Raw genomic sequence first — 24,631 nt, 5'->3', positions numbered from 1 at the left:
TTTCAGACAAAGTCATGTCAATCAAAAACGAATCTTATTTTTCAATAAGTCAGGAATTGAGAAGATTTTGTCGCATCACATCTCATTGATACCCGACTTTGAAAAAATTATTGAATAGCATTAACACTTGACATCTCTCACTTCATCAGAAAAACTGATATTTATATCCTTTGGACTGAAGGACTTCGTCTCTTCGAACCTGAGAAATAAATAACAGCAAGTAATACTGTTTATGTCCGAATTTCGTTTTAATCTTCTCATTTAAATGTTTGAAAGGGCCAACATGAATAAAATTAATATTCCAAGTCAGTCTCATCGCACCATCTTAAGAGAAAAATGTTTTATTTATGGAATAAAGATCAGAAGATCAAAGAAGCAAAAAATAGAAACTGCTTTCGAAGAAATATAAGATACATTTTGATTTCGTAGAGATACATATAAACCAATTTCGTTGACTCCCTGTTTCATTTGCTAACAGCAGGCGAAGATATTGGCTCATTCAAGGCCAATGTCAACCAATCAGCTTTTTCGATGCTTTGCCAAAAAAAACTATCCATTGTTGCCCAAATTTGTCATGGGCACTTGCTGAAATCGTCATACTACATACTAACGACTCTCAAAATGAGCAGAAGCAGTAGACACATACGCCTAATCGCACATCTGCATCGAATGCGTCTTGCCGAAATTTCCGTTATTCCTCCAGCCTGTTTTATCTAGGAAGTATATCCAATTGTCCTTGTTCTATTTCTTCCCCACATCATAGCATTTATAAGATTACCCTTATCTCAAAATGTCCAATCACTGTTCAATATCTTCGTCCTTTTTTCAATATCAGTCAAATTAATATCTGCAACTTTTTTTCTTTAAATTATTTGGGAAAATATTCCCTTCCGTGTTCTATTGCCTTAATCCCTTTACTCCTTCCAGTGCAAGAAAAGGAGAAATATTTAATTAAATTACATTAACAACTACATTGCATTGATTTCTTGATATTGCCGTGATGCTATTGCCATCAGTGGGATCAGTTGGATTTACAGTTTCTACATTGCAAGCAAATTATTTTGTATCTAAAGCCAGCAGAAATTAACGGCTATAACCGAACTTGATAGAGTAGCATGCTCGACATTTGTATAATATAGAGTTCTTTATATTGTGGTACCTGTAATCGTCAGACGTTAGATCGACATGCGACAACCCGCGTTGGAATATTCAATTTTACAATTTTTACCACGCCAAACGAAAGGCTTAAAATTGCTACATTTTACTTTCAATATAACTTAGTTACGGTAAACCTGATTTTTGGGGCCGAGTAATCATGGCTATCGAAGCTAATTCTACACTCAGTGTTAATGCGCAAAATGTTCGTTATTGAGGCTCTACAAATCTAAAATTAATCTGTAAGGAACCTTTGTATTCCTCTCCTTACGCCTCCCTTGGTTGAGTTCCTCATTGGTAACCTTGACCCCAATGTCGGACCTGGTCCCGATGGGCTTCCTAATCTCTTCCTCCTTAACTGTAGAAAACAAATTTCCCTCTCCCTGTGTATAATCTAGAACAAAAGTCTAGACGAATGCTACTTTCCCCGTCTCTGGAAAAAGGCCCTTATCATTCCTATCCTCAAGAGTGGAGACCCTTCCCTTGCTGTGAACTACCGCCCCATTTCTCTTCTCTCCTCTTGCTCCAAAATCCTAGAAAGATACGTCAACGACTGGTTGACCGCGCACTTCGGTCACCTCATTGTCAAAGAGCAGCATGGTTTCGTGAAACATAGATTAAAGGCTTCAAATCTTCTGGTCTTTACCAACTTTGTTGCTAAACGCTTGAATTCACGACAGGAGGTACATGCTGTTTATACTGATTTCTCCAAAGCCTTTGACACCGTTGACCATAACATTCTCCTCTCTAAACTTTCTTCGCTAGACTTCCCTCCCTCAGTCATCTCCTGGCTTTCCTCCTATCTCTCATATCGTTCCTGCAAAGTTTCTTTTCATGGTCACTCATCTGTTTCCTTCTCTCCTTCCTCTGGTGTTCCCCAAGGCTCTACACTTGGGCCCCTACTCTTCCCGTTTTTTATCAATGACCTCGCCTCCATCCTCACCTGTCCGTATTTGTTTTACGCAGACGACCTTAAATTGTTTGCCTCTGTTTCGCCTCCATTGGACTGTGCTCTCTTACAATCCAACCTTGATAATTTAGCCCGTTGGTCTTCGGTCAACAAGCTAACACTGAATGTCAACAAATGCCACTGGATGCGCTATTCCCTTAAACCCTCCCCATCATCCTTTTCCTATTCTCTCAGTGGTCATTTCCTTTTATAGACGTACGTGGAGAGCAGCGGAAGACGATTGTAGAGCAGAAACAGTCGCACTCCCCGCTGAGAATGCTACTTGCGTCAAACGAACCGCAGATAGCCCTCTGCAAAGTGAACTGGGGAAAAAGCGGAAAGAGGACGACGTGCCTGAAGGAGACTTTATCAAAGTAGTCTCCAAGGCCCAAAAAAAGAAGGCGAAAAAGGATAAAAAGAAACAACGGACTCCGTCGCCAGAGACACGTCTGTCCAAAAACAAGGAGGCTGCCAACCCAAAGCCAGTAGCGGAAAAAACGAGGAAACGAAGAAGGACTAGACCGTCGGCTCTGCTCATTAAGCCAACGGAAGGCAAGACATTTGCGGAAATCCTTAGTGAAATCCGCTACAGGATGAAACCCGAAGAGAACGGAGCAGAGGTGTCTTCGATACGGAAAACGAGGAGTGGTGGAGTTCTCGTCGAACTGGGGCTATTGGGGGAGAAGGCTCTTGTTTCCAGCCTAGAACCCATATGCTCTCTAGAAATACGAGATCTTGACTGCCTCACAGAAAAGGCCGAAGTAGAGGAGGCGCTAAAGCGTGAATGTCCAGAGGTAACTAATGCCCGGGTAGGTATTACCTCAGTAAATGCTCGAGGCCAAAAGCTCGCTGTGGTGGAAGTCCCCGAGCAATATGCGAGGAAACTCCTTAACAGCGGGAGCATCAAAATCGGATGGGTGGTATGCAGGGTACGAATGCGGATAGTCCCCACCAAGTGCTACAGGTGTCTGGACTATGGACACACGTCAGCAGCTTGCAAGGGTCCGGACAGGAGGACAGCATGCCGGAGATGCGGCCAAGCGGGTCATCAAGCGAAGACTTGCAAGGAAAGCGAGAGTTGCGTTCTCTGCAGGTATCGTGGCGCGTCTGGCGAAAGCATCGCACACACTGCCTGCTCGGGACGGTGTCCGATCTTCAGGGCGGAATTGGAGAGGGCTAGGGTGCGAAAGCCATGATCCGCATTTTGCAAATTAACATGCACCGGAGTGCAACCGCTCACCGTTGCATGCACAGTTTGCTGCGGAAGTAAATGCTGATCTAGTGCTGATTAGCGAGCAATACCGAAACAATGACCCGTCCTCATGGTATCTCGACTTATCGGGCACCGCTGCCATCTGGGTTCGGGACGACGTTCGACTTCGTGTTCTTGCCGAAGGCCGGGGGGACGGATTTGTCTGGATCCGGTGTTTAGGGATAACGTTTTTTAGCGTTTACCTGACGCCGAATGAGTCGATTCCGGACTTCCGGTGCCGGCTTGATGCTCTGGAGGACGCCGTTTCGAGCACGGAGGGACGAATCCTGGTTGGCGGTGATTTTAATGCCAGGGCTCTTGAATGGGGCATGCCTCAATCAGACTCCAGAGGGAAACGGATTCTGGAAATGGCGGCGAGAACCGGGCTCGTAATTTTAAACACCGGATCCACGCCAACATTTCGGCGCGCAGGTTGTGAAGGAAGCATTCCTGACATCACTTTTGCGTCGGAATCTCTGGCATCATCGGTGGACGGGTGGCGAGTACTAGAAGACTTCTCGGCAAGTGATCATCAGTGTTTGACGCTACTTGCCGGCGAGCACCAACACGACGTTCCCCCTGCGTGTGGAATGTCGCGAGGGTGAACATCGGAAGGTTCGTCGAAGCTCTTGGAGCAGGTAGAGCCGCGCTGGGGGGCACTCCGGGGGGTGGTGTTGTCGCAGCTGACACCGTCGTAAATTCAGTGATGAATCTGATAACGACGGCGTGTGAGGCTTCCATGCCACGGAGAGGCCCCAGGCGCGACAAGCCTTCTATGTACTGGTGAACGGCGGAAATTGCCGACCTACGGAAGGAGTGTCATAAGCTCCGCTATTTGGCACAAGGTTTGTACGCCAACGAGGAGGCATGTGCCATAAAGGCACAATATAGATCAGCAAAAAGGAGACTCCGCAGCGCTATAAATAAAAGCAAAGCTCGCGGCTGGCAAAATCTTGTTAATGAGGTGAATGATGACCCGTGGGGACTTGGCTATAAGCTTGTCATTCGGAAAATCGGGGCTCTGCGGAAGCCCTGCATATTGAGCACCGACCAGATGGACCGCATTGTGCGGGCATTGTTCTCCAGACACCCTGTACGGGTTGATGTAAATAGCGCGGAAAGCGTCGTGGATTGCCCCCTTTTCACAATGGAAGAACTCGAAGAAGCGGTTCTCACTATGAAAAACAGGAAGGCGCCAGGTCCTGATGGCATCCCGGCGGAAGTTTACAAACTGGTGTTCCGCCAACGGCCAGAATTGCTGCTCGAAGCGTTCAACGCGTGCTTGAAGGAGGGCATTTTTCCTTATCGATGGAAAGTGAACAGACTCGCGTTGATCAGTAAGGGTAAAGGAGGCCCGGAGCTCCCGTCTGCATGCCGACCGCTGTGTATGCTTGACACGGCCGGAAAAGTGCTCGAGAAGCTCATCAGGGGTAGTCGCTGAAGCGATCCGTGCTGCCGGGGACTTATCCGCAAGGCAGTTCAGGTTTAGAACAGGGAAATCTACAGTGGATGCTGTTATGGAGGTCGTAGATGCGTTTAATCGAGCCGGGGCACACAGCCGCTGATCTCGACGGATAGTGCTCCTCATAACGCTTGATGTCAGAAATGCCTTCAATTCCGTAAGATGGACAGATATGCTAAGCACACTAGAGAACTCCTTTCACGTCCCAAGCTATCTCTTGCGGATATTGAGGGATTATCTGAAAGACCGCTCCCTTTTCTATGAGACGCTAGAGGGCCAGAGGAGGATGGAAATCACGTCGGGAGTAGCACAGGGATCCATCCTAGGGCCGGACCTCTGGAACGCTTCCTACGATAGTCTGCTGAGACTCGATATGCCCGAAGAGTCGCGCCTGGTCGGTTATGCAGACGACGTTGCGGCACTTGTTGCCGGACGCACTGTTGAACAGGCGCAAAGCAGACTTGGCATATTGATGCGACGGGTAAGCGGATGGATGACTGCTAGAAAGAGAATCCCAACCTTGCGTCCCATATCGATCGGCGAGTTGACTATAGAGTCAAAATCAGCGATTAAATACCTTGGTTTAATGCCGCCTTGCCAAGGAGTGCAAAGCTATCTATCGCCGTAAGGGCGAAAACTTAAGAGAAGTGGTTGCCCGTGAAGAACGTCAACGCACCCTTAACGAGTAGCAACTTTCTTGGCAAAATGAGCCAAGGGGCAAGTGGACTGCGCGGCTCATCGACAAATTAGACCCATGGTTGAACAGAAAGCACGGTGAGATTGATTACTTCCTTACCCAACTTCTAGGTGGGCATGGAGGTTTTCAGTCTTACCTGCACAGGGTTGGGAAGGCGCGATCTCCTGATTATGTGTTCTGCAATAGAGTGGCGGATGACGCTGAACAGGCCTTTTTCTCTTGCGAGAGGTGGGACGGCCTCCGCCAGCAGCTTTATGCAGACACAGGGGAGCTCTCTCCAGACAACATTGTCAGAGAGATGCTGAAGAGCGCTGGCAGCTGGAATCGTATTGCGCATTATGTTCGGACTCTTCTTACTACGAAGAAGATTGAACTCGACCGGCAGAGAGATCGGACGGTAAGGGGTTCCCTGAACTAACAACTCCCTTCCTCCCCTCCTTTCCCGTTGGTGAAAGGAATTCCCTGACTTGAAGGCTCCCAAAGCCGGGAGAGCGGGAGGGCTAGCCCGAAGCAATGTGTCAAACGGTTCCAGGCTAGTTCTCTGATGACAGGGAGGTATTTAGTTGGTAGTCCGCCAGCGTGCTGTTGCGGGAGTCCAACACTCTGTGCGTAAACGCATTCACCTACCCTACTCCCAAAAAAAAAAGTGGTCAACCCCTTTCACTACTGACCTCCTTCAAAGACCTGGGTGTAATATTCGACGATAAACTTCGTTTCAATTCCCACTTCGTTGACATCATCAATAGAGCTTCCAAAATGTCTGGTTTTATCCTACGTTCCTCGTCCGACTTTACCTCAATCCAGCCCTCCTTAACACTCTTCAATTCCCTTGTCAAAAACATCCTTGAATATTGCTGTGTAGTCTGGTCCCCCTATCGCATCCGTGACGGCCGCGCTCTTGAAGCCGTAAACCGCAAATTCACCCGGTCCCTCTTTTATAAAAAGAACCTTCCACGCAGCATCCGTCATGACTCCACACCCTCAATCTCCCCTCCCTACAGCAACGCCGTATCTTCCTTGATATGTGTACTCTTTTCACCCTTCGCCGAGCTCGAGATTTACTTTCACTCTCCGATCCCGAGGTTTTGCCGGTCCTACAATGCCCTACAGCTTGGTTCCTTTGACTCTATGTCCCTCTCTAGCTTTAAGCGCAAAATATGCCATTTACTTGCTCCTCCCTCTGAGGACAATATGTAATAAGAAATTTGCTTTCTGTGTATTGTCCTCATTAAATAAATAAATAAATTAACATTCACCAGAATCTACTGTCTAACCGGACATATGTTTAACAAGAGTCATTGTTCTGGTACTCTATTGACAAATCTGACAATTTTGTCTGATTTTTTCTGACAAAGTTGGCTGTAACTGATATGAAGGATTTTTGGTTCCAGCAAGATGGATTGCCATCTTCGCATTGAAGATTTTTATTTTCACGAAAATAAATATTTCTGGGCCTGGTTGGAGTGACTTCAATCCCAGGGCGCTTGAGTGGGACATACCGCATCCAGACTCCAGAAGGAAATGGATCTTGGAAGTGGCGGGAAAACCGGGTTCATAATTTTAAACTCCAGATCCATTCCAATATTCAGACACCCAGGCTGCCAAAGAAGCTCCTCTGAACTTTTCCATAGGAATCACTGCCGCCATGACTGGACGAGTTGTGATTTCTGGAAGACTTCTCGCCAAGTGGCCACCAATACATCGCATTCGAAGTTGTCGACGCTATTTGCAGCCTAATGTTTTCCCTGTCTGTGGAACGTTGTGGAAGTGAACGTCAGGATATTCGACGAAGCTCTTGGAATAGACGGAGCCGCCGGTATCTTCGGACATGGTGGCATTACAGCAGACACTATCATAAATTCAACCACGAACCTAGTAATGACAGCCTGCGTAGCGTCCATGCTACCGAAAGCAGCCAGTCGTGATAAGCCTAGTAAACGGCGAAAATTGACTCCGCCAGAACGACCTTTGAATGCCCGAGAGGACGGATGCACAACAATGGCAGAGTAGTGATCAGCTGAAAAGAGATTCCACAGCGCACAAGCAAAGCCTTCTGCTAGCAGGCCCTAGTCATTGAGGTAAATGGTGATCCGTAGAGAATCAGTTATAAACTTGACACTCGGGAAATAAGGGCTCTCTGGAAACGCTGCATACTTCATGCTGACCAGATTGTCGGTACGAATTGATGACAATAGCGCGGAAGGCGACAATGACTGCTCGTTTTTCACCATAACAGTGCTTGAAGAGGAAATTCTTACTATGAAAAATAAGAAGGCACCAGGTCCTGACGGTATTCCGTTAGAAATAAACTATAATAGTAACGTCGACCGCACCTACTGTTAAGTGCATTCAACGTTTGCCTGGAGGAGGAAATTTTTTCCTGTCGCTGGAAAGTGGTGATATTCGCACTGATCAGCCAAGGAAAGGAGACCCTGAGCTGCCGTCTGCATACCGACCACTGGATATGCTTGTCTCGACCAGAAAAGCGCTTAAAAGGCTTACCAAAACTAGACTCGCTGAAGCAGTACGCACTGCTGAGGACTTATTCCTAGATGTGTTCGGTTTTAGATCTCCGCTATTATGGAGGTGGATAGGGTTCATCGATCTCGACGGGTAGAGCTCCTCGTAACGCTTGATGCCTTCATTTCCATAAGATGGTCAGAAATTTTAGCACGTACCAAGCTTTTTTTTGCGGATATTGGGTGATTATCTGTGAGACTGCTTTCTATTTTATCAGACGCTGGAGGGCCAAAAGAGAACGGACATCACGTAGAGGGTAGCACAGTCCCGGACTTCCGCAACGGTCCAAAGAATAGTTTGTTAAGACTTGACATGGCAAGACAGTCGCGCTTGGTCGTTAAGCGAATGATGCTGCAGCGGTGCAGAAGCAGATTTGGCATATTGATGCGGTGGGTAAGCGGATGGATGATCATTGTTTCAGCCTTGTGCTGGAAAAAGACCAAAGTATCCATTTTGACCAAAAAGAGATTCCAGGCCATTCGTTCCATATATTTCGGCAGGTTGACTCAAAATCAGTGACTAAGTACTGTAGGTTAACGTTCGATTCGAAGATGACCTTTTTCGAGCAAATCAAAGCAGCATAGACAAGGCTGTAGCTGGAGTCTCGGCCTTAAGTCGGTTAATAGCGAATGTTGGGGACTTTATTCCTACCAGGAGACATCTTTTTACGAATTCAACGTAGGCCATTTTGCTCCACGGCGTGGTGCTATAGGCTCTTGACAAGGAGGTGTGCTGTAAGCGCCTTATTCAAATTCAGAGTCGGGGAGCTTTGCGAGTGGTGTCTGCCTATCGCACTATGTCAGAATCGGTTTTGATTGTGATCGCAACAGTGATTCGTTGCCCTCCTTCCTAAGGATCGTATAATTGTCTGCAAGCACAAGGGAGAAGACTCAAAACAAAATGAGTTAAGAGGCCCGTGGACTGTGCGGGTCTTTGGCAATTTAGGTCCGTGCTGAAACAAAAGCATGATGAGATTGATTGTTTTCTTATTCAACTTCTAAGTGGGCATGATTCCCCGACTATGTTTTGCAACAGAGTGGTGGACGACGCCGATCACACCTTTTTTTCTTGTGGAAGGTGGGACGGGATTCGTCAACAACTTTATGCAGACACAGGGTAGCTTTCTCCAGAGAGCCTCAGGAGCGTTGGTAGATGGAATCGTGTTGTACATTACTTTTAATTTTTTCTTGTTACTGAGAAGATTTAGATCGATCAATGCAGGATGGAAGGGCAATCCTTGAACTAATAGTTCCCTTCTTCCTCTCCCCTGAAGGGAATTCTCTGACATGAAAGTTCCCAAAGGCGGGTGCGCAGGAAAACTACCCTTAAGTACTGTGCCAAATGGTTCCAAGCTAATGCTTTGATTACGGGGACATGTTTAGTTGGTAGCCCGGCGGCGTATCGTTGCAGGAATCCAATACTCTGTGTTTAAACACACTCGTCTATCTCACAATTTTCCAACCAATTTGCACCCTTTCTTCACTGTCCCTTGCCACCTAGCTCTAGGGCGACCCACTCGTCGGCGATCCCAGAATAGTGGGTTCCATTGTATAGTATAACCGCCAATTAAGTTGTCATCCTTTGCAATAACTCACCTATCCGCTGTCACTTCCGCATTCTCATAAACCCGTTCACTGACATAATACCCGTACACATAGTACCCGTACACCTTCATTTGTTACAGTCTCGGGCCAGAGTATCCCAATCTTAGGACACGAACATGAATTGATAAAAGCTTGAACCTTTTGTGTGATAGTAATGGCCACCTTCCATGTACTACCCGCATATAGTAGGACAAAGGCAACAGCCTCAATTTAATGTCAATGTTGAGATTTCAAAATTTTGGAAAAAACAGCGAAGGTGGATCAGTCCGGGGCCAGTCTTCGCAAAAACAAGCCTTCTGTTTCTCGATGAAGCTTTCGAGATGTTCTTTAATACAGATTGAGTTTAGCTAATATCTTCACGACAACAGGAAGCACGCGCTATCGCACTCAAGATGGGTGCTTTTCTCGGAATTTCAACGATCATCTCTTTCCTCCATCAAATGGGAGAGATCTGTCTCCCAGGATTTACGAATGAATGGAAATGACAACTCTGCGGAGACTTCACGGGCTGAAACAGCTTAATCACATTGATGGGAAAGGAAGGAGCACTTCGAGAAGCGGGGACAACTCTTTCTTAGTGAGGTTTAGTCTAAACGACATACACAACATTAGAATTAACAATGGTATAATTTCCTTTGTCATGACGTGCGCTCCACTGCACTTCCACACTTTGCTAAGGTAACGTAAAGCTCTGTTACCGTGGCAAGGTGCTTTCCCGATTGCAGCCATCAATAGAGCTCTCAACTCTTTACGTTCATCGATCCACCTCCACGTTTCTGCAGTCAACCAGGTCCCGGCAATTTCATCCAGAGACAAAGGTACTTTTTATTGTGGCCCAGTGTTCGCCAATATTCCCAGACAGGTTATCTAAAGGTTGTGTTGTTTGTGCAGCAGGAAAGTTTTCCCACTCGTAGAAACTGAAGATGCGCGAACCATCACATTAGTTGATAAAATGTTATCACATTTCTTTGTTAAAAAAAATCGTATTACAAAGCAATATTACAAACATCACTTTTCATTATGTTATCGACACTCGACAACCGCCACTTGTACTGCCAAGAACGGTGTGGTACACCGAGTGATACATTACAGTTTTACGCGGTGATGTTTAGTGGTGTCCTGTGATGTGATATTACATAGTCGCGAACTTTGTAAAACATTACTTATTACAAGAGTGATACCATTATCACTGGGTTGTGATGCTGTGACGTTGTGATGTTGTATTGTTGGGATCGTTCGGTGATGATAACGTGATATTTAAGTTTAAGCTGATATCACCTTTGTGGTATTACGTACATCACCTACCTACCCGTCTCTGCAGGACACCAGCCGGGTTTCGCAGATGGCTGGATGGATATTGAATTTTTGTGGCCGACGCTCTCTTCCCCACTGTACACAAGCGAAGGTTAGCTTCTATCCGATGAGGGTCTACTTTGCGGCTAATGTCAATACTAACAATCTTCATTGGTGCGTAGCACTGCATAATTGTAATGCTCCTCTCTCTAGACCGGAGCCTTACAGTCAACATGTTGTCAGAAACCTGTCAGCCGCAAGCGACATCGGAATTACTAGCAAAGCAAGACTGATGAAAAGAGGAATTTCAAGGACGCAGCGTAATCCAACAGTGAGAACACTTTTCAAGGAAGGAGTTTTATTCAAGTTTTCGTAAACTCAGGCCAGGGTTTCTAGTTCACGAAGTCATCGTAACTCATGCAAGCGCTACCTAACATTCACCTGCTTTATGTAGGTGATGGCGATATTTCATATTTCTGTGATCCCAGTATTATTGGCAACACGAGTTGCGACCCATCCCTTCTTAAAATGAACCAATTATTGATTTTATTAAAATTGTATCTTTATACATAGATTTCCAATCAAACCCGTGCTATAAGCATCAAATCAAACGCCAACGTCATATTTTCAGTCCACATGATATCCTTATTTGCACATAAAACTATTTCAACCTACGGACTTTAATCATCACATAACATTTCACTAATACACAATGCATAAACACAATTTCACGGTATTATAGAGACACACCAGAAAATTTCGTTGGGCTCCTGTTACTGAAATTTTCCTTATCACGTGTATTGAAATTCTAGCAATAAATCACGTGATATCATAATTTAAGTCACGTGACTCTGAACAAAACTTACACCAGGAGAGGAACATAGCCCCAGTTTGTGTGATCCTTTTTTCTCATTGGGTTCCCCATCCTTTGGCCTGTCCTCCATTTCGTTTTCCTTTCTCCATATTTTGAAATGAAGAGAATGTCCTTACATATCTTACTACAACTACTTGTGCTGTTATGTACGGGTCCTTCGGCTCTAACTCTTACCATGATAGAATGGCATCGAAGTAATAGAGTTGAGTGTACTTTGCGATGATGATTTATGTAATTGGGGAATAATGGAGACGATTAAAACAAAGGATCGTTTACGAGCAAGCTGAATCTCATTTGTGTGTCCGCATTCCTGTTAAGAGTAACAGAAAGGACTATTTTGTGCGCAACATTTGGGCCATGCACTAGTTGTAGGTTACGTAAATAAGTTTGCTAATCGCATGATTGACATCAGGCAAACTGTGGCGTAACCTGCTAACGGAGTATTGAATAACTTCACGCTTGAAAGTAAGAATCCTTCCGCATTCATTTAGGCCCTGTCCTGACAATTCCTCAATTATTTCGTTGCTGCCTTTAAATATAGCACCGAAGGTAATGTATCCTGTTTTCATATGAATGGTGCTTCCTTGGAAGATAATAATACTTTCTCGAGATAGTATCCTATTTTCGTCACTTTTATTGAAACCGTAAGCACCTGAGACCAACAATTCTTCAGAGTTTTTATTGAATTGGATATTGAGAATACTAGGCGCGCTTCTTTCCTGAATGAGTGCATAATGGAAGCGACCCTTAAAAATATCCAAATTAAAACCCTTGCTAAAGTCCTACTAGAAATGATTTCAACGAGGCGTCGGTCATTTTTATTATTTTCCTTTTGAAAGGAATTTCCTGCTTCGGTATGCTTCCTTGTTCGCGTCATTTAGTGTGATTTGAAGGTTTTGAATCATTTACCTTTAAGGTGGATGCAGAAATGACATACTTGATCCATCCTCTTCTTCAGTAATCTTGTACGTGTAGTATGTTTGAAGGCTGACCTCGACTCGACATATAAATCATCATTCAAAAGTCAGTTCTGCTTTACTCGTGGATGTGGATACTCTCTTCTCAACGAAAGAAATAATCTACATGTTTCTTAGGGAGTCCAATTTTTTAGGTTTCATGTGAAGGATAGCTCTCCCAGATTTTTCTTTTTCTTGAGACGACAGTGGAGATCGGACCTTACGAACATTCCAACCGACGGTGTCGCCTACCTTAGAGACCTTTCGTTGTCGATGGAGCACCTACTTTGCTGCCTTCTGGACAGAGGGATGATGGGAGTGTTGTGTTGGTCGACGCCAAGCTTGTTTGTCAGTTGTTGCTGACTTTGCGAGTCGTCCTCGTCCAATAATGTTTGGAAGGTGGTGTCTTCAAACCTTTTTCGTTGGCCTGGGCGTTCTTCCTTCAAATCAAGGCCGCCGTCTCCAAAGCGTCAAAACCGGCGTAAACTAGTGTCCAGCGTTATAACAACTTCGCCTTATGTTGTCAGCGGAAGGTCCTTATGCGCGATCTTTCTCTGATTGAACAAGAACCGCACGTGCCGCAAATGTTCCGTAGTTAATTCAAAGATCAACATTTGTGGCGTGTGACGAAACCCATTGTTGTCCGCTTTGATCGGCCACCGCTATCGCGTCCAAATTCCATGGATTGCGCAGTAGGCAAAAGACCATCTGAATTAGTTGAAGCCAACCACAAGGGCTAAGTTATCCCAAAAATCTAAAGAAAATCTCAAAATTGACCCTGAAGTTCCACCGGAAAATAATACAGTTACAGGTAGGACTCCATTTGTAATGACTCTTTAGCTATTTTCTTTAAGTTTTTGAGATAGATCTACCCTCGTGGTTAGACCTTCATTTACTCAGATTGTCTTTTGCCTATTTCGAAATCCACTAAGTCATTATAAATAAGGTGGTGTCCTCCATTTTTATGGACTGAGGATTTTTTTTTTGTGGGTAGGATAGGTGAATGCTGGACTCTCAGTGGACTATGAACTAAACACCTCCCAGTCATCAGAGAACTAGCCTGGAATCATTTGAAACATTTTTTCATGCTAGCCTTCCCGCTCTCAAGTCAGGGAAATTCTTTCTCCAACTGGAGGGGAGAGGAGGAAGGGAATTGTTAGTTCGAGGAACCTCTTCCCATCCGGTCGCTCCATCGGTCGAACTCAATCTTCTTCGTAACAAAAAGAATTCGAACGTTTTGCGCAACACAGTTTCATTTGCCACCGCTCCTTAGCTTCTAGTGTTGTCTGAAGAGGCCCCTCTCGTACTTGCACAAAGTTATTGACGAATTCCATCCCACCTTCCACAAGAGAAAAAGTTGTGATTGGCGTCGTTCACCACTCTGTTGCAGAACACGCAGTCAGGAAATCTTGCCTTCCCAATCTTGTTTAGAGAAGACAGAAAACCTCAGTGCCTAGTTAGAAGCTGGTTAAGGAAATAGTCAATCTGATCTGGGTTCCATCTACCGATCTGAAATCCGCGCAGCCCGCCTGCCTCTTGATCCATTTTACGTTGAAATTTTCCACTTATTTAAAGCATTAAGACTGTCCTTCACGATCAATCATCCGCTTGAGTCTTCTCTATGCGCTTATAGATGGATTTACGTCTCTTAGGGTCGGGATTGTCTTCTTTGCCAAGATGACCGTTTTCGGTCTTTTTCGCATCTATATGCTAAGTCTATTTTGCGCCTGTCGAACAGTACGTCCGGCAATAAGTGTCTTTTGGCATGTCGAGGTTTTAGTAGACTATGATAGAATGTTTTTCAGAAGTCCAAATGGATCCCTGTGCTACCCCCGACGTGATCTCCATTCTCCTCTGGCCCCCTAGCGTTTCATAAAACAGGGAGCGATCTTTCACATAAATTCTCAATATTCCTAAAAGATAGTTCGATACGTGGTGTGCCCAGCATATTAGTCCAAGTACAGAATTGATGCGCTTAATTCTGATATCAAGCGTTACGAAATGCACTACCCCTTAAGATATACCTCTGCTCGATAAACTGCATTCACGACCTCCATAACTGGAGAATCTCCCTGGTCTAAAGCTGAACTCCCTTGGAAGTAAATCCCCGGCAGCACGTGTTACGTCTATTCCTAATGAGCTTTTCGATCACTTTCCCGGCCGTGAAAATTATACACGCATAGTGCCACATCGCCTTCCAGCGGTACGGAAAAATGCTTTCCCACAGCCAGTCGTTGAATGTGCTAAACATAAGTCTGGCCATTGGTCGAACACCAGTTTATATACTTCTTTCGAGATCTGCACTATTGTCATCAACTGTACCGAATGTTTAGGGAATGAGCAGGATTTCCGCATAGTCGCGACTTTCCGAGTGACAGGTTTTTAACCCCATTCATCTAGTCGACTAGGTCCTGTTAGCAGCGAGCTTTACTTTTGTTTATCACGCAATCGACCCCCAAAAGTGACAAGAGCTTCGATGAATCTCTCAATGCTCACCTTCGCGATGTCCTAAACGCAGGGAGAGCGCTAGACTGGTGCACGCAAATGAACGACATCGACCGCTTTGAACGTACTGGATTAGTAGTCACTTGCGGCGAAATCTTCCAGAGCTCTCCATCCGTCCACTGACGGCACCAGTGATTCGGAGCCGAATGATACGTTGGAGATGCTTTAACCGAAGCGCCGCACCGTTGTCGTGGACCTATAGTTTAAAGCTGTTGCACAAGCCTGGTTCTCGCCGCCGTTTCCCTTTGGCGTCTGGGTGAGGCATATCCCATTCAAGCGCCCTACGATTGAAGTTACTGCCTACCTAAATTCGTCCTTCCTTACACAAAACGTCTTCCAGGTAATCATGCTTGCGCCCAATACCCGGCATCGATGTAATGATAAACGCAAAGAACCGTCATCTCTAAATCCACACAAACTAACTCACACACACCCCCCCACCCCCTGCCTTGGCCAAGAACCCGAAGCCGGGTGTCACCTCAAACCCAAATGGCAGCGGTACCTGATAAACCAAGATGTCATGAAGTTGAAACCTTGTTCTGGTACTGTTCACTGAATAGCACTAAGTGAGCTTTTACCTCCGCAGCAAACTGCACTAGCATGTCGTAAACGAATGCACTCCAGTACATGTAGATTTATAGGATGCAGATCATGTTAGCCGCTTGTAAGCCTTTCTCAGCTCGGCCATTGTGTCTAACAACCTGTAACACTTCTTCTTTTTCTTCAGCCTTTGTCCCGTTCACAAGCGGGGTCGGCTTAACAACCTGTAACACTTGGTGGAGGCTATCCGCATTCTACCCACCCAGTTCTTCCACGCTGTTCGGGCATTGATTACGTCTGGACACTCATCCTTGATTGACTCCTCTACATCGACCTTTTGCGTGAAATAGTCAAGATTTCGGATTTTCAGAGAAAACACGAGCTCTGTGGCGGACGGCTACTGAGAGAGAAGGCTCTGACATGTAGCCTTTTCTCCCAATAGCCCCTTGATTGCCTCGCAGAACCTACTCTTATTTGCTGTCTTTGGGCCTAATTCAACGAGGACCCCGTCTCCCTTTGTTTGGTTTGCAAGGGACTATCTGTGGCTTGTTTGGCAGTATGAGAACCCCAAAGGCTGGGCCTCGCAAAGGGCTGGAAAGACATTGACTAGGGATATTATCCATCATGGAGCTTCCCTCGATCCTGGTACTCGCGCCTCTAGTTTTCAGGTCACGCTATTGAACCAATATTTTTTTATATGTTTTTGCCCATTTTCAACTTCGCGTCCATTGCATTTCCACCTGGCGTGATGCGCCAATTTTGACTTAATTATCCAAAGAGCCCCCTTTCCTCCCATATCTTCCCAAGCCTGGTTATAGCGGCACGTATGCTGACAGAACACCTAAGTGGAGCTCCACTATTTGCTGGCGTGAAAGTGCGTTTTCACCTGCGACTTGCTGTCGGAGGGATGGTTTCGAGGATTTGTGTCGAAAGGCGAAAGTGAGCGGCTTGTAGTCAGCCTTAAGTCGAAGTGAACGGCCCTCGATCAAATTGCGAAAGCACTTGAGAGCAGTGCGGATGGCAAGCTGTGCATTTTCTCGGTGATTTTTCGGAAATGCTACATTGGCGATTTGCTGCTTGGAAATTCCGAATACCTCTCCAGTTTCCAGCGTCGAGGAAACTGGTCGCTTCTTTTTAAGATATTGTATGGAGCTAAACCTTAGTAAAATGAATTCAATGTCTGTCTGTCTGTCACCCGAAACGGCTGGAGTTATTGCCACGAAATTTGGTGTGAATATGTAATTTATGAAGCACAAGTGACATAATTTTATTTTGAATTTATGCGATAGGGGAATGAATAATCTTTTTTTACAAGAGATGACCATGTGGGATATTAGGTGAGAGCGCTCACTTAGCAATTTTTGGAAATGGTATTATCTCTGATGATAACAGGTCTCCTTCTCAGAAACTGTCCAACCGAAAAATCTGAAAAAAATTGCACAGTAATCCATCTACGCAAAATCTAGGCCTCAACATAAATCCCATTTCAATATTTCCCCATATAAAGTGAATAATAGCATATTAGCATATTTTATTTTACCTGAACACCCCCTTAAGTTCATGCTAGAAGTACAAACCGAGTAAGTCCCTAGAGAATTGGTTGTCACACCTGCCTCTCTGGTTTCTCCTGCACTGCCTTGGAATCAAAGGAAGCGGGGCGATGTCCAGTTTTCAGAGAAGAACTGGAAAAAGTTAGGATGCGTTCAACATGATTCGCACCCTACAAATCAATATGCACCGGAGTGCAACCGCTCACGAGTTGCTAGCGCAGTTCGCTGCGGAGACCAAAGCTGATTTAATATTCATCAGTGAGCAGTACGGAAACAAGGACCCTGTTTCATGACACCCTGACATACCAGGTACTGCTGCCATATGGATCTGGAACGGCATCCTCCTTAGGGTGCTTGCCCAAAGCCGAGGGGACGGCTTTGTCTGGATTCGGTGTTTAGGGATAACATTTTTCAGTGTCTATCTTATGTCGAATGAGATGATACCGGACTTTCGACGCAGGTTTGATGCTTTGGAGGACGCTATCTTGGGCACGGATGGGCGAATTCTGGACGGAGGTGACTTCAATGCCAAGGCACTCAGACTTCAGAGGGAAACGAATTCTCGAAATGCAGCGAAAACAGGACTGGTAGTTTTAAACACCGGATCCACTTCAACGTTCCGGCGCGCAAGCTATGAGGGAAGCATTCCAGACATAACATTCGCGTCGGAGCCATTGGTGTCGCTGGTGGACGGGTGGCGAGTTCTGAACGATTTCTCGGCAAGCCACCATCAATACATTGCCTTCGAATTGGTTGACAGTAACCCTCGGGTACTCCTGGCGGTAGTGGAGCTGCAGCTGACACTGTCGTAAATTCAGTTATGAACCTGCCCACGAGGGTATCGAGACGTGGCAAACCTTCTATGTATTGGTGGACGAAGGAAATTACAGAGCTCCGGAAAGAGTGTCACAGACTCCATCGCTTAACACTACGTCTAAACGACCGGGAGGAGGCATATATCATAATGACAGAGTACAGATCAGCGAAAAGGAGACTCCGCAGCGCAATAAACAGGAGCAAAGCTCGCTGCTGGCAAGATCCGGCCGACGAATACAAACTGGTAACCCGAAAACTCGGGGCGCTGTGGAAATCTTATTCACTTAAGGCTCAGCAGATGGAACAGGCATTCCTTTCCATGAAAAGCAAGAAGACGCCAGGAGCCGATGGTATTCCAGCAGAGGTATACAAACTGGTATTCCAGCATCGGCCAGCCTTACTGCTCGGCACATTCAGCGCTTGCCTGAAAGAGGGTATTTTCCCTTTTCGTTGGAAGGTGGCGAGGCTTGCGCTGATCAGTAAAGGGAAAGGCGACTCTGAGTTCCCGTCTTCATACCGCCCACTTTGCATGCCTGATACTGGCAAAAGTAGACTCGCCATACGCGCTGCCGGCGACTTATCTCCACGGCAGTTCGGTTTTAGAGCAGGGAGAACCACAGTTAATGGAGTCATGCAATACGTGGATGCCTTTCGACAAGCGGAGGCACATAGCCGCCGAACTCGACGGGTGGTGCTGCTCGTAACTCTTGACGTCAGAAACGCTTTTAATTCCGTAAGATGGAAAGACATTCTAGATACACTAGACAATACTTTCCACGTGCCGAACTATCTCTTACGGATATTGAGGGACTATCTGAGAAACCGCTCCCTACTCTATGAAATGCTAGAGGGTCAGAGGAGGATGGAGGTCACGTCGGGAGTAGTGCAGGAATCCATCCTATGGCCGGATCTCTGGAACGCTACCTATGATAGCCTACTTAAACTCGACATGCCATATAAGTCGCACCTGGTCGGTTATGCAGATGAACAGGCGTAAAGCAGACTTGACATATTGATGCGACGGATAAGTGGATGGATGGCTGCTTATGGTTTCAATCTTGTACTGGAAAAAACCCAAGTAGTGATCCTGAGAATTCTGACCCTGCGTCCTATATCGTATGGCGAGTCGACAATCAAGCCAAAATCAGCGATAAAATACCTTGGGCTGACTCTTGACTCAAAGATAAGCTTTTTTGGGCAAATCAAAGCAGCTGCGAACAAGGCTGCAACTGGAGTTTCGGCATTAAGTAGGCTAATGGCAAATATTAGGGGTCCTACATCTAGCAGGCGTGTCTCCTGATGAGTTCATCACGGTCTGTCCTGCTGTACGGTGCAGAGATATGGGTTGACGCTCTTGGCAAGGAGGTATATCGTAAGTACAAAGACAGGGTACTTTGCGGGTGACGTCTGCGTACCACATTGTCTCAGAACCGACCGTGATGGTAATCGCGGAAGTGATCCCCGTTATCCTTCTTGCTAAGGATCGTCAAGCCATATATAAGCGCAAGGAGGAAGAGCCATGGGTGTTGGTTACTCGTGAAGGACGGCAACGCACCCTAGATGAGTGGCAGCTCTCTTGGCAAAATGAAACTTGAGGCAGCTAGACTGCGCGGCTCAACGGCAATTTGGGTGCGTGGCTGAATCGGAACTTAATTAGTTCCTAAGTGAGCATGGAGGTTTTCAGTGTTACCTGCACAAGATTGGAAAGGCAGGATCTCCGGGTTGTTTGTTTTGGAATAGAGTTGTTGACGACTTCCATTACACTTTTTAATTCTTGTGGAAGGTGGGATGGGATTCGTCAGCAGCTCTATTTAGGTATAGGCGATCTCTCTCCAGACAACATTGTCGAGGAGATTCTGAGGAGCGCTGAGAGGTGGAGACGTGTTGCCCATTACGTTCGGACCTTTCTCGTTGCAAAGAAGATTGAGCTCGTCTGGTGGAGCAGTTGGATGGCAGGGGATTACTTGAATTGACAGTTCCGTTTCTACTCTCACCTCCTGTTGGTGAAAGGAATTCTCAGGTTTTAAGGCTACGCAAGGCGGGACAGTTCGAAGGCTATCCCGAAGTAATATGACAAACCGTTCCAGGCTAGCTCTCTGACGATGGGGAGGAGTTTAGTTGGTAGTCCGACGACGTATCGTTGCGGGAGTTCAACACTCTGTGTGTAAATGCATTCACTTACCCTATCCTGTCCTGTCCTGCTACCCATCCTGGAAAGTAGATATAGTCGCCAAACCACGTGACTTCATAGGTTAGTTTTACTCCGTGCGGGAATGTGGTGAGCTTTTTCTCCTAAACGTTTTAGAAAAAGAAACACTAACATTGTTTCCTCCGCGAATTCGATTTTTTTGAAGCACAAAGACCCCTACTGCGGGAACAACTGAAATCAGGGAGCTTCATCAATGCTGGGCATACGATAAATATTTATCTGAAAAAAGTGTTCGTAATGCCGCACGTGCACAACTTGCATCATTTACATTCGAACGGATCGCCCACCGGGCGCCTAAACATCTTTCAAATTCTCAATGAAGACCCTAGGCATAAACATCATCCAGATTTTGCCTATCCAAATCGAACGACACTCTGATGAAAAATGACTCTGCCTTCCGCACTAATTAGCTTCATTCCGTCGAAACCTTATCCAAGAGATTTAAGGCATGTTTTTCTAACCTTCTAAACAACAGAACATCCCTATAAATACCACTCCAAATGAATTGCTTCGCAGGGAAAGCCCTTGGCTCGTAAAATATCCTGGCGTTTGTTTTTCCATTTCTGTGCTTTCAAAGTCAATGGCTGTAGGGGAATATAATAATCTTCGACCCTAAGTATAATCCACTCTATAAAGCCTCCAAAAATTTCAACGTTTTTTATGTATTTTGTTTGTTTCTTTTTACTCTCTTCAACAGCACTCAATGTTCTACTTTTTCCACCATTACGAGTTGCCCGTCATCATTCAACAAGCACATTTGCAACAAGTCCTTTTGCACTCTCGTCAACAAAATGCCGTGGCGGCGGCAGCCGCTCAGCAACAGGCTGCGAACGGAAGAGGAAGTCTGGCCGGCGACAATGGAACTGGAGGTGGAAACGGGGGTGATGGCACCGGCAATCCACCCCCAACTCAAAGGCCTCACGGCGGCAACAACAACAACTTGACAGAGTTTATCCGTCCACTGATGGAGCGCCGTGGCGACATTATCCTGACTACAATGAGACGATTCATGTACGGAATGGGCTGGATGGCGCCAGTCCCCATTCGTGTCGTCAACATTGGCAACCTGCGGCGCATCAATTTAGACTCAATCCAAATTAATCCTTCGAATTATGTAACGCCAACATCACAATCGACAGCTCCATCGGTATCAGCATCGGCTACAGGACAATCGAATAATACAAACACAACGGGGAGTGGGGGTGATGGTGGCAGTGGGAGTACGATATCAGCCAACAGTAAGTTTTTGCCGAAACAAGGAAAAAAAATCCAGAGTGACTGGGATTTACTTAATTATTGTTACTGCTTCTGGGCGCCCGTTGTTATGAAAGACGTGAACTCGCGTTTACCGGAAAGTTCCATGGGCAATTTCTGGAACCTATCTCCCAGAAATGCGATAGCGACTCTGAAGTTCGACTACGGATCTCACAATTTTGTGCTATTTTTGATGTCCTGGCCCCTATTTCATTGCTCTCCATTCCTGCCTGGATTAATAGACTAAACACTACAAGAAAATGTCGTGTTTTCACTTATACGTCTTCAGTCTCATATGGATCATGAATTATTTTAGGAAGCACGAATGAAGAGTCAAAGATCCTTGCGGAAATCTTTCGATTAGCGCGTCTTTCAGTATCTGAAAAATGCACCCCTATTAGGGAGGCGAATAACCATCACCAGTGAGCATAACGTTGCACTGGGGCCATGGTAAATAGTCGACTTGCAATGCACCACAATTCAGTTCTTTTTTAAGGTTTTGTGTAAAACAAAACTTTATTAAAATCGTTTTGCTGTCTGTCGGTCTGTCTGTCTTTTTTTTTATACGTTGGAAGGTGGAAAGGTGCAAAACCTACCGCTGGCTCCTGCCATACGGTTATGTGAGACTTTTACTCACTAAAACCACCTCCTCGCTCGCTTACCTCGCGGGGCAGGATCAGTTATGAACTGCGGCTCCTGTCGTTATTTTTAACTTTCCTCCGAAGCTCCGCCCTCTTCAGCAGACTGCGGATCGCCTTCATTAATTTTTCCACCGTCCTCCAAGATGTTCAGAGGCTAGCATGTGGTCCACGATATTCTCGGGTGTCAACCGTGCCCCTGCGTGAATTTCTGCCTCCGCTCTGTCTGCGGCGAACCGCGGGCAGTTAAAAAGCAACATGCTCCGTATCCTCCGGAATCATCACGCATGTTGCGCAATACGGGGAGTCGTCACGCCCTAAGTGATAAAGGTATGCACGGTACCCTCCATGTCCGCTTAGGAATTGAGCTAGGTGGTAACTAACCTCACCGTGCCTTGGTTTGATCCATTTAGAGACATCTGGAATAATCTTGTGTGTCCAACGTCCTTTAGATGAATCATGACATTCCAGAATAGATTCACTTAGTGCCAATTGCCGACGATAGGTATAGGACTCGCCGATTGCATATGATGTCCCTCGTTCGCCAAGATGTCGGTAGGAATCATGCCTGCAATCACACAAGCTGCGTCTTCTGAAGTTGTACGGTAAGCGCACGACGTTCGCAATGCACTCAATCGATATGGGGCTGCGATTTTTCTTCTGTTTGCTTCTAACTTCAAAGACGGTGCCCAGACTGGAGCTGCATAAAGCAAGATGGAGCTGACAGCTCTCGAGATCAGGAGCCGACGGCTTTATCTAGGACCACCTATATTTGGTAACATTCTTGCCAACAATGTAACCACTCCGGAAGGTTTGACAGACCAGCCTCCTCCAGCTAAGACCAGATTTCAAAATTGCCTCGTTTGTGAGTACCTCGAAGCTAATAATTGTCACTCCTTTGGGTAGTTGCAACTTAAAAATTCCGTCTTACATTATTATCCACAGGAGAGGACCGAGGACTGATCCTTGTGGAACCCCGCATGTTGCTGTATACATCTGAGGTCCATCGTCCGAATCGTAACACAATATCCTTTCCCGGAGAAATTCCATGACTATGCGCACCAGGTATTTAGGAGCGCCCAATTTCGCTAAAGCCGCAATTATTCTACTCCATTTTGCCGTATTAAAGGCATTCTTCACGTCGAGAGTAACTACCGCGCAAGATTTATCGGCCTCCATTGCCTTTTCCGCAATTTCCCTCGCCGTGTTGATGGCATTAACAGTAGATCCTGCCCTTCAGAATCCGAACTACCTGTCTGAGAGACCACCCTCCTTTTCTGTGATTGGTACAAGCCTATTGAAGATGACCCGTTCGAAAAGTTTGCCGATGTCATTTAGAAGGCATATAGGTCTATAAGACGGAGGGTCACCCAAAGGTTTATTTGGTTTCGGGATTAGCACAAGCTTCTGTTTCCTCCACTCTTCCGGGAAAATCCCATCTATGCGGCACGTCGTAAATATTCCAGCGAACCACCTTGGAACTGTTTCGACGCCCACTGTTAGTGCTTTATTCAGAATGCCGTCTTAACCTGGGGCTTTATTTTCGGCAATCTTTTTCGCGGCTGCCACAGCTTCTTCAATAGTTACCTCGGGAATTTCATCAGGGTCTATCTGAACAGTGGGTAGGTTCGGTTCACTTGAGACTTGTGGGAAGAGAGTGCTAATGATATCCCGCAGCAAATCAGGGATGGTGATCGGCGGTGAACGCTTACCCTTGATTGATGCCATAACTGCCTTGTATCGTACTGCCGTTTGAATACTGCCATAGGCTTTCCGCAAACTCACAATGGACTCTTCGGCAAGTTCCTCCAACTTGAACTGTTCCATCAAGGCAGTGCAAATTTCTCCTCTGGATGTCATTTCATCGAGATCCTTGCACTGTATATAGATCTCATGTTTTTGGGTCCGTACTGTAACATTCTCCCCAAATGAGTTCTTAACCTGAGTTCGGAAGCCATCAGTTTCCCCCAAGCTTTTTCAGTTCAAACATGAGGTCACCCTTTTGGGTCCTTCGAATCTTGCTGAATTTCTGCCTAGATCTTTTAGGTCGGGGTCAGCTTTGACCTTTTCGGTATCTCCGCGTAGGACAAACTTCCATTGCTGGAGATTACAATTGCTTTTGGGCGAATTCTCACTTTTGCCTTTTTCTTCGCCTTTTTCTTAACTATCTTGGTCCATCCACCGTTTTCATTCCCTTTGGATTTTGTCGGATCGATTGTCGTAGCTCGCACTTGGGGGACCTGCTTTCTCTCTTCGGTGCTTTTAATTCCGTTTTTTCGGAATTATTTGTATTTCCTTTTTCCTCTTAGGAGCCTGCTGATTTCCCAGAGGATCCACATCTCTTTCCCGCACTCTCT

At 45.9% G+C, this 24,631-nt stretch overlaps 1 protein-coding gene across 2 annotated transcripts in view; it reads left to right on the top strand.

The window, feature by feature from the left end:
* LOC119653021 (membralin) overlaps positions 1-24,631 on the top strand; it is a 251,628-nt gene that overhangs the window by 222,992 nt on the left and 4,005 nt on the right. For both annotated transcript variants that reach the window (XM_038057468.1, XM_038057464.1), the window contains one exon: positions 21,080-21,620. In XM_038057468.1, the coding sequence (XP_037913396.1) occupies positions 21,080-21,620 (541 nt within the window). The remainder of the gene's footprint in view (positions 1-21,079; positions 21,621-24,631) is intronic.

The sequence above is a fragment of the Hermetia illucens genome, chromosome 1, assembly GCF_905115235.1.
Source record: "Hermetia illucens chromosome 1, iHerIll2.2.curated.20191125, whole genome shotgun sequence".
NCBI classification, from domain to species: Eukaryota; Metazoa; Arthropoda; class Insecta; order Diptera; family Stratiomyidae; genus Hermetia; species Hermetia illucens.
This window is presented reverse-complemented; position numbering and strand designations above follow the sequence as displayed.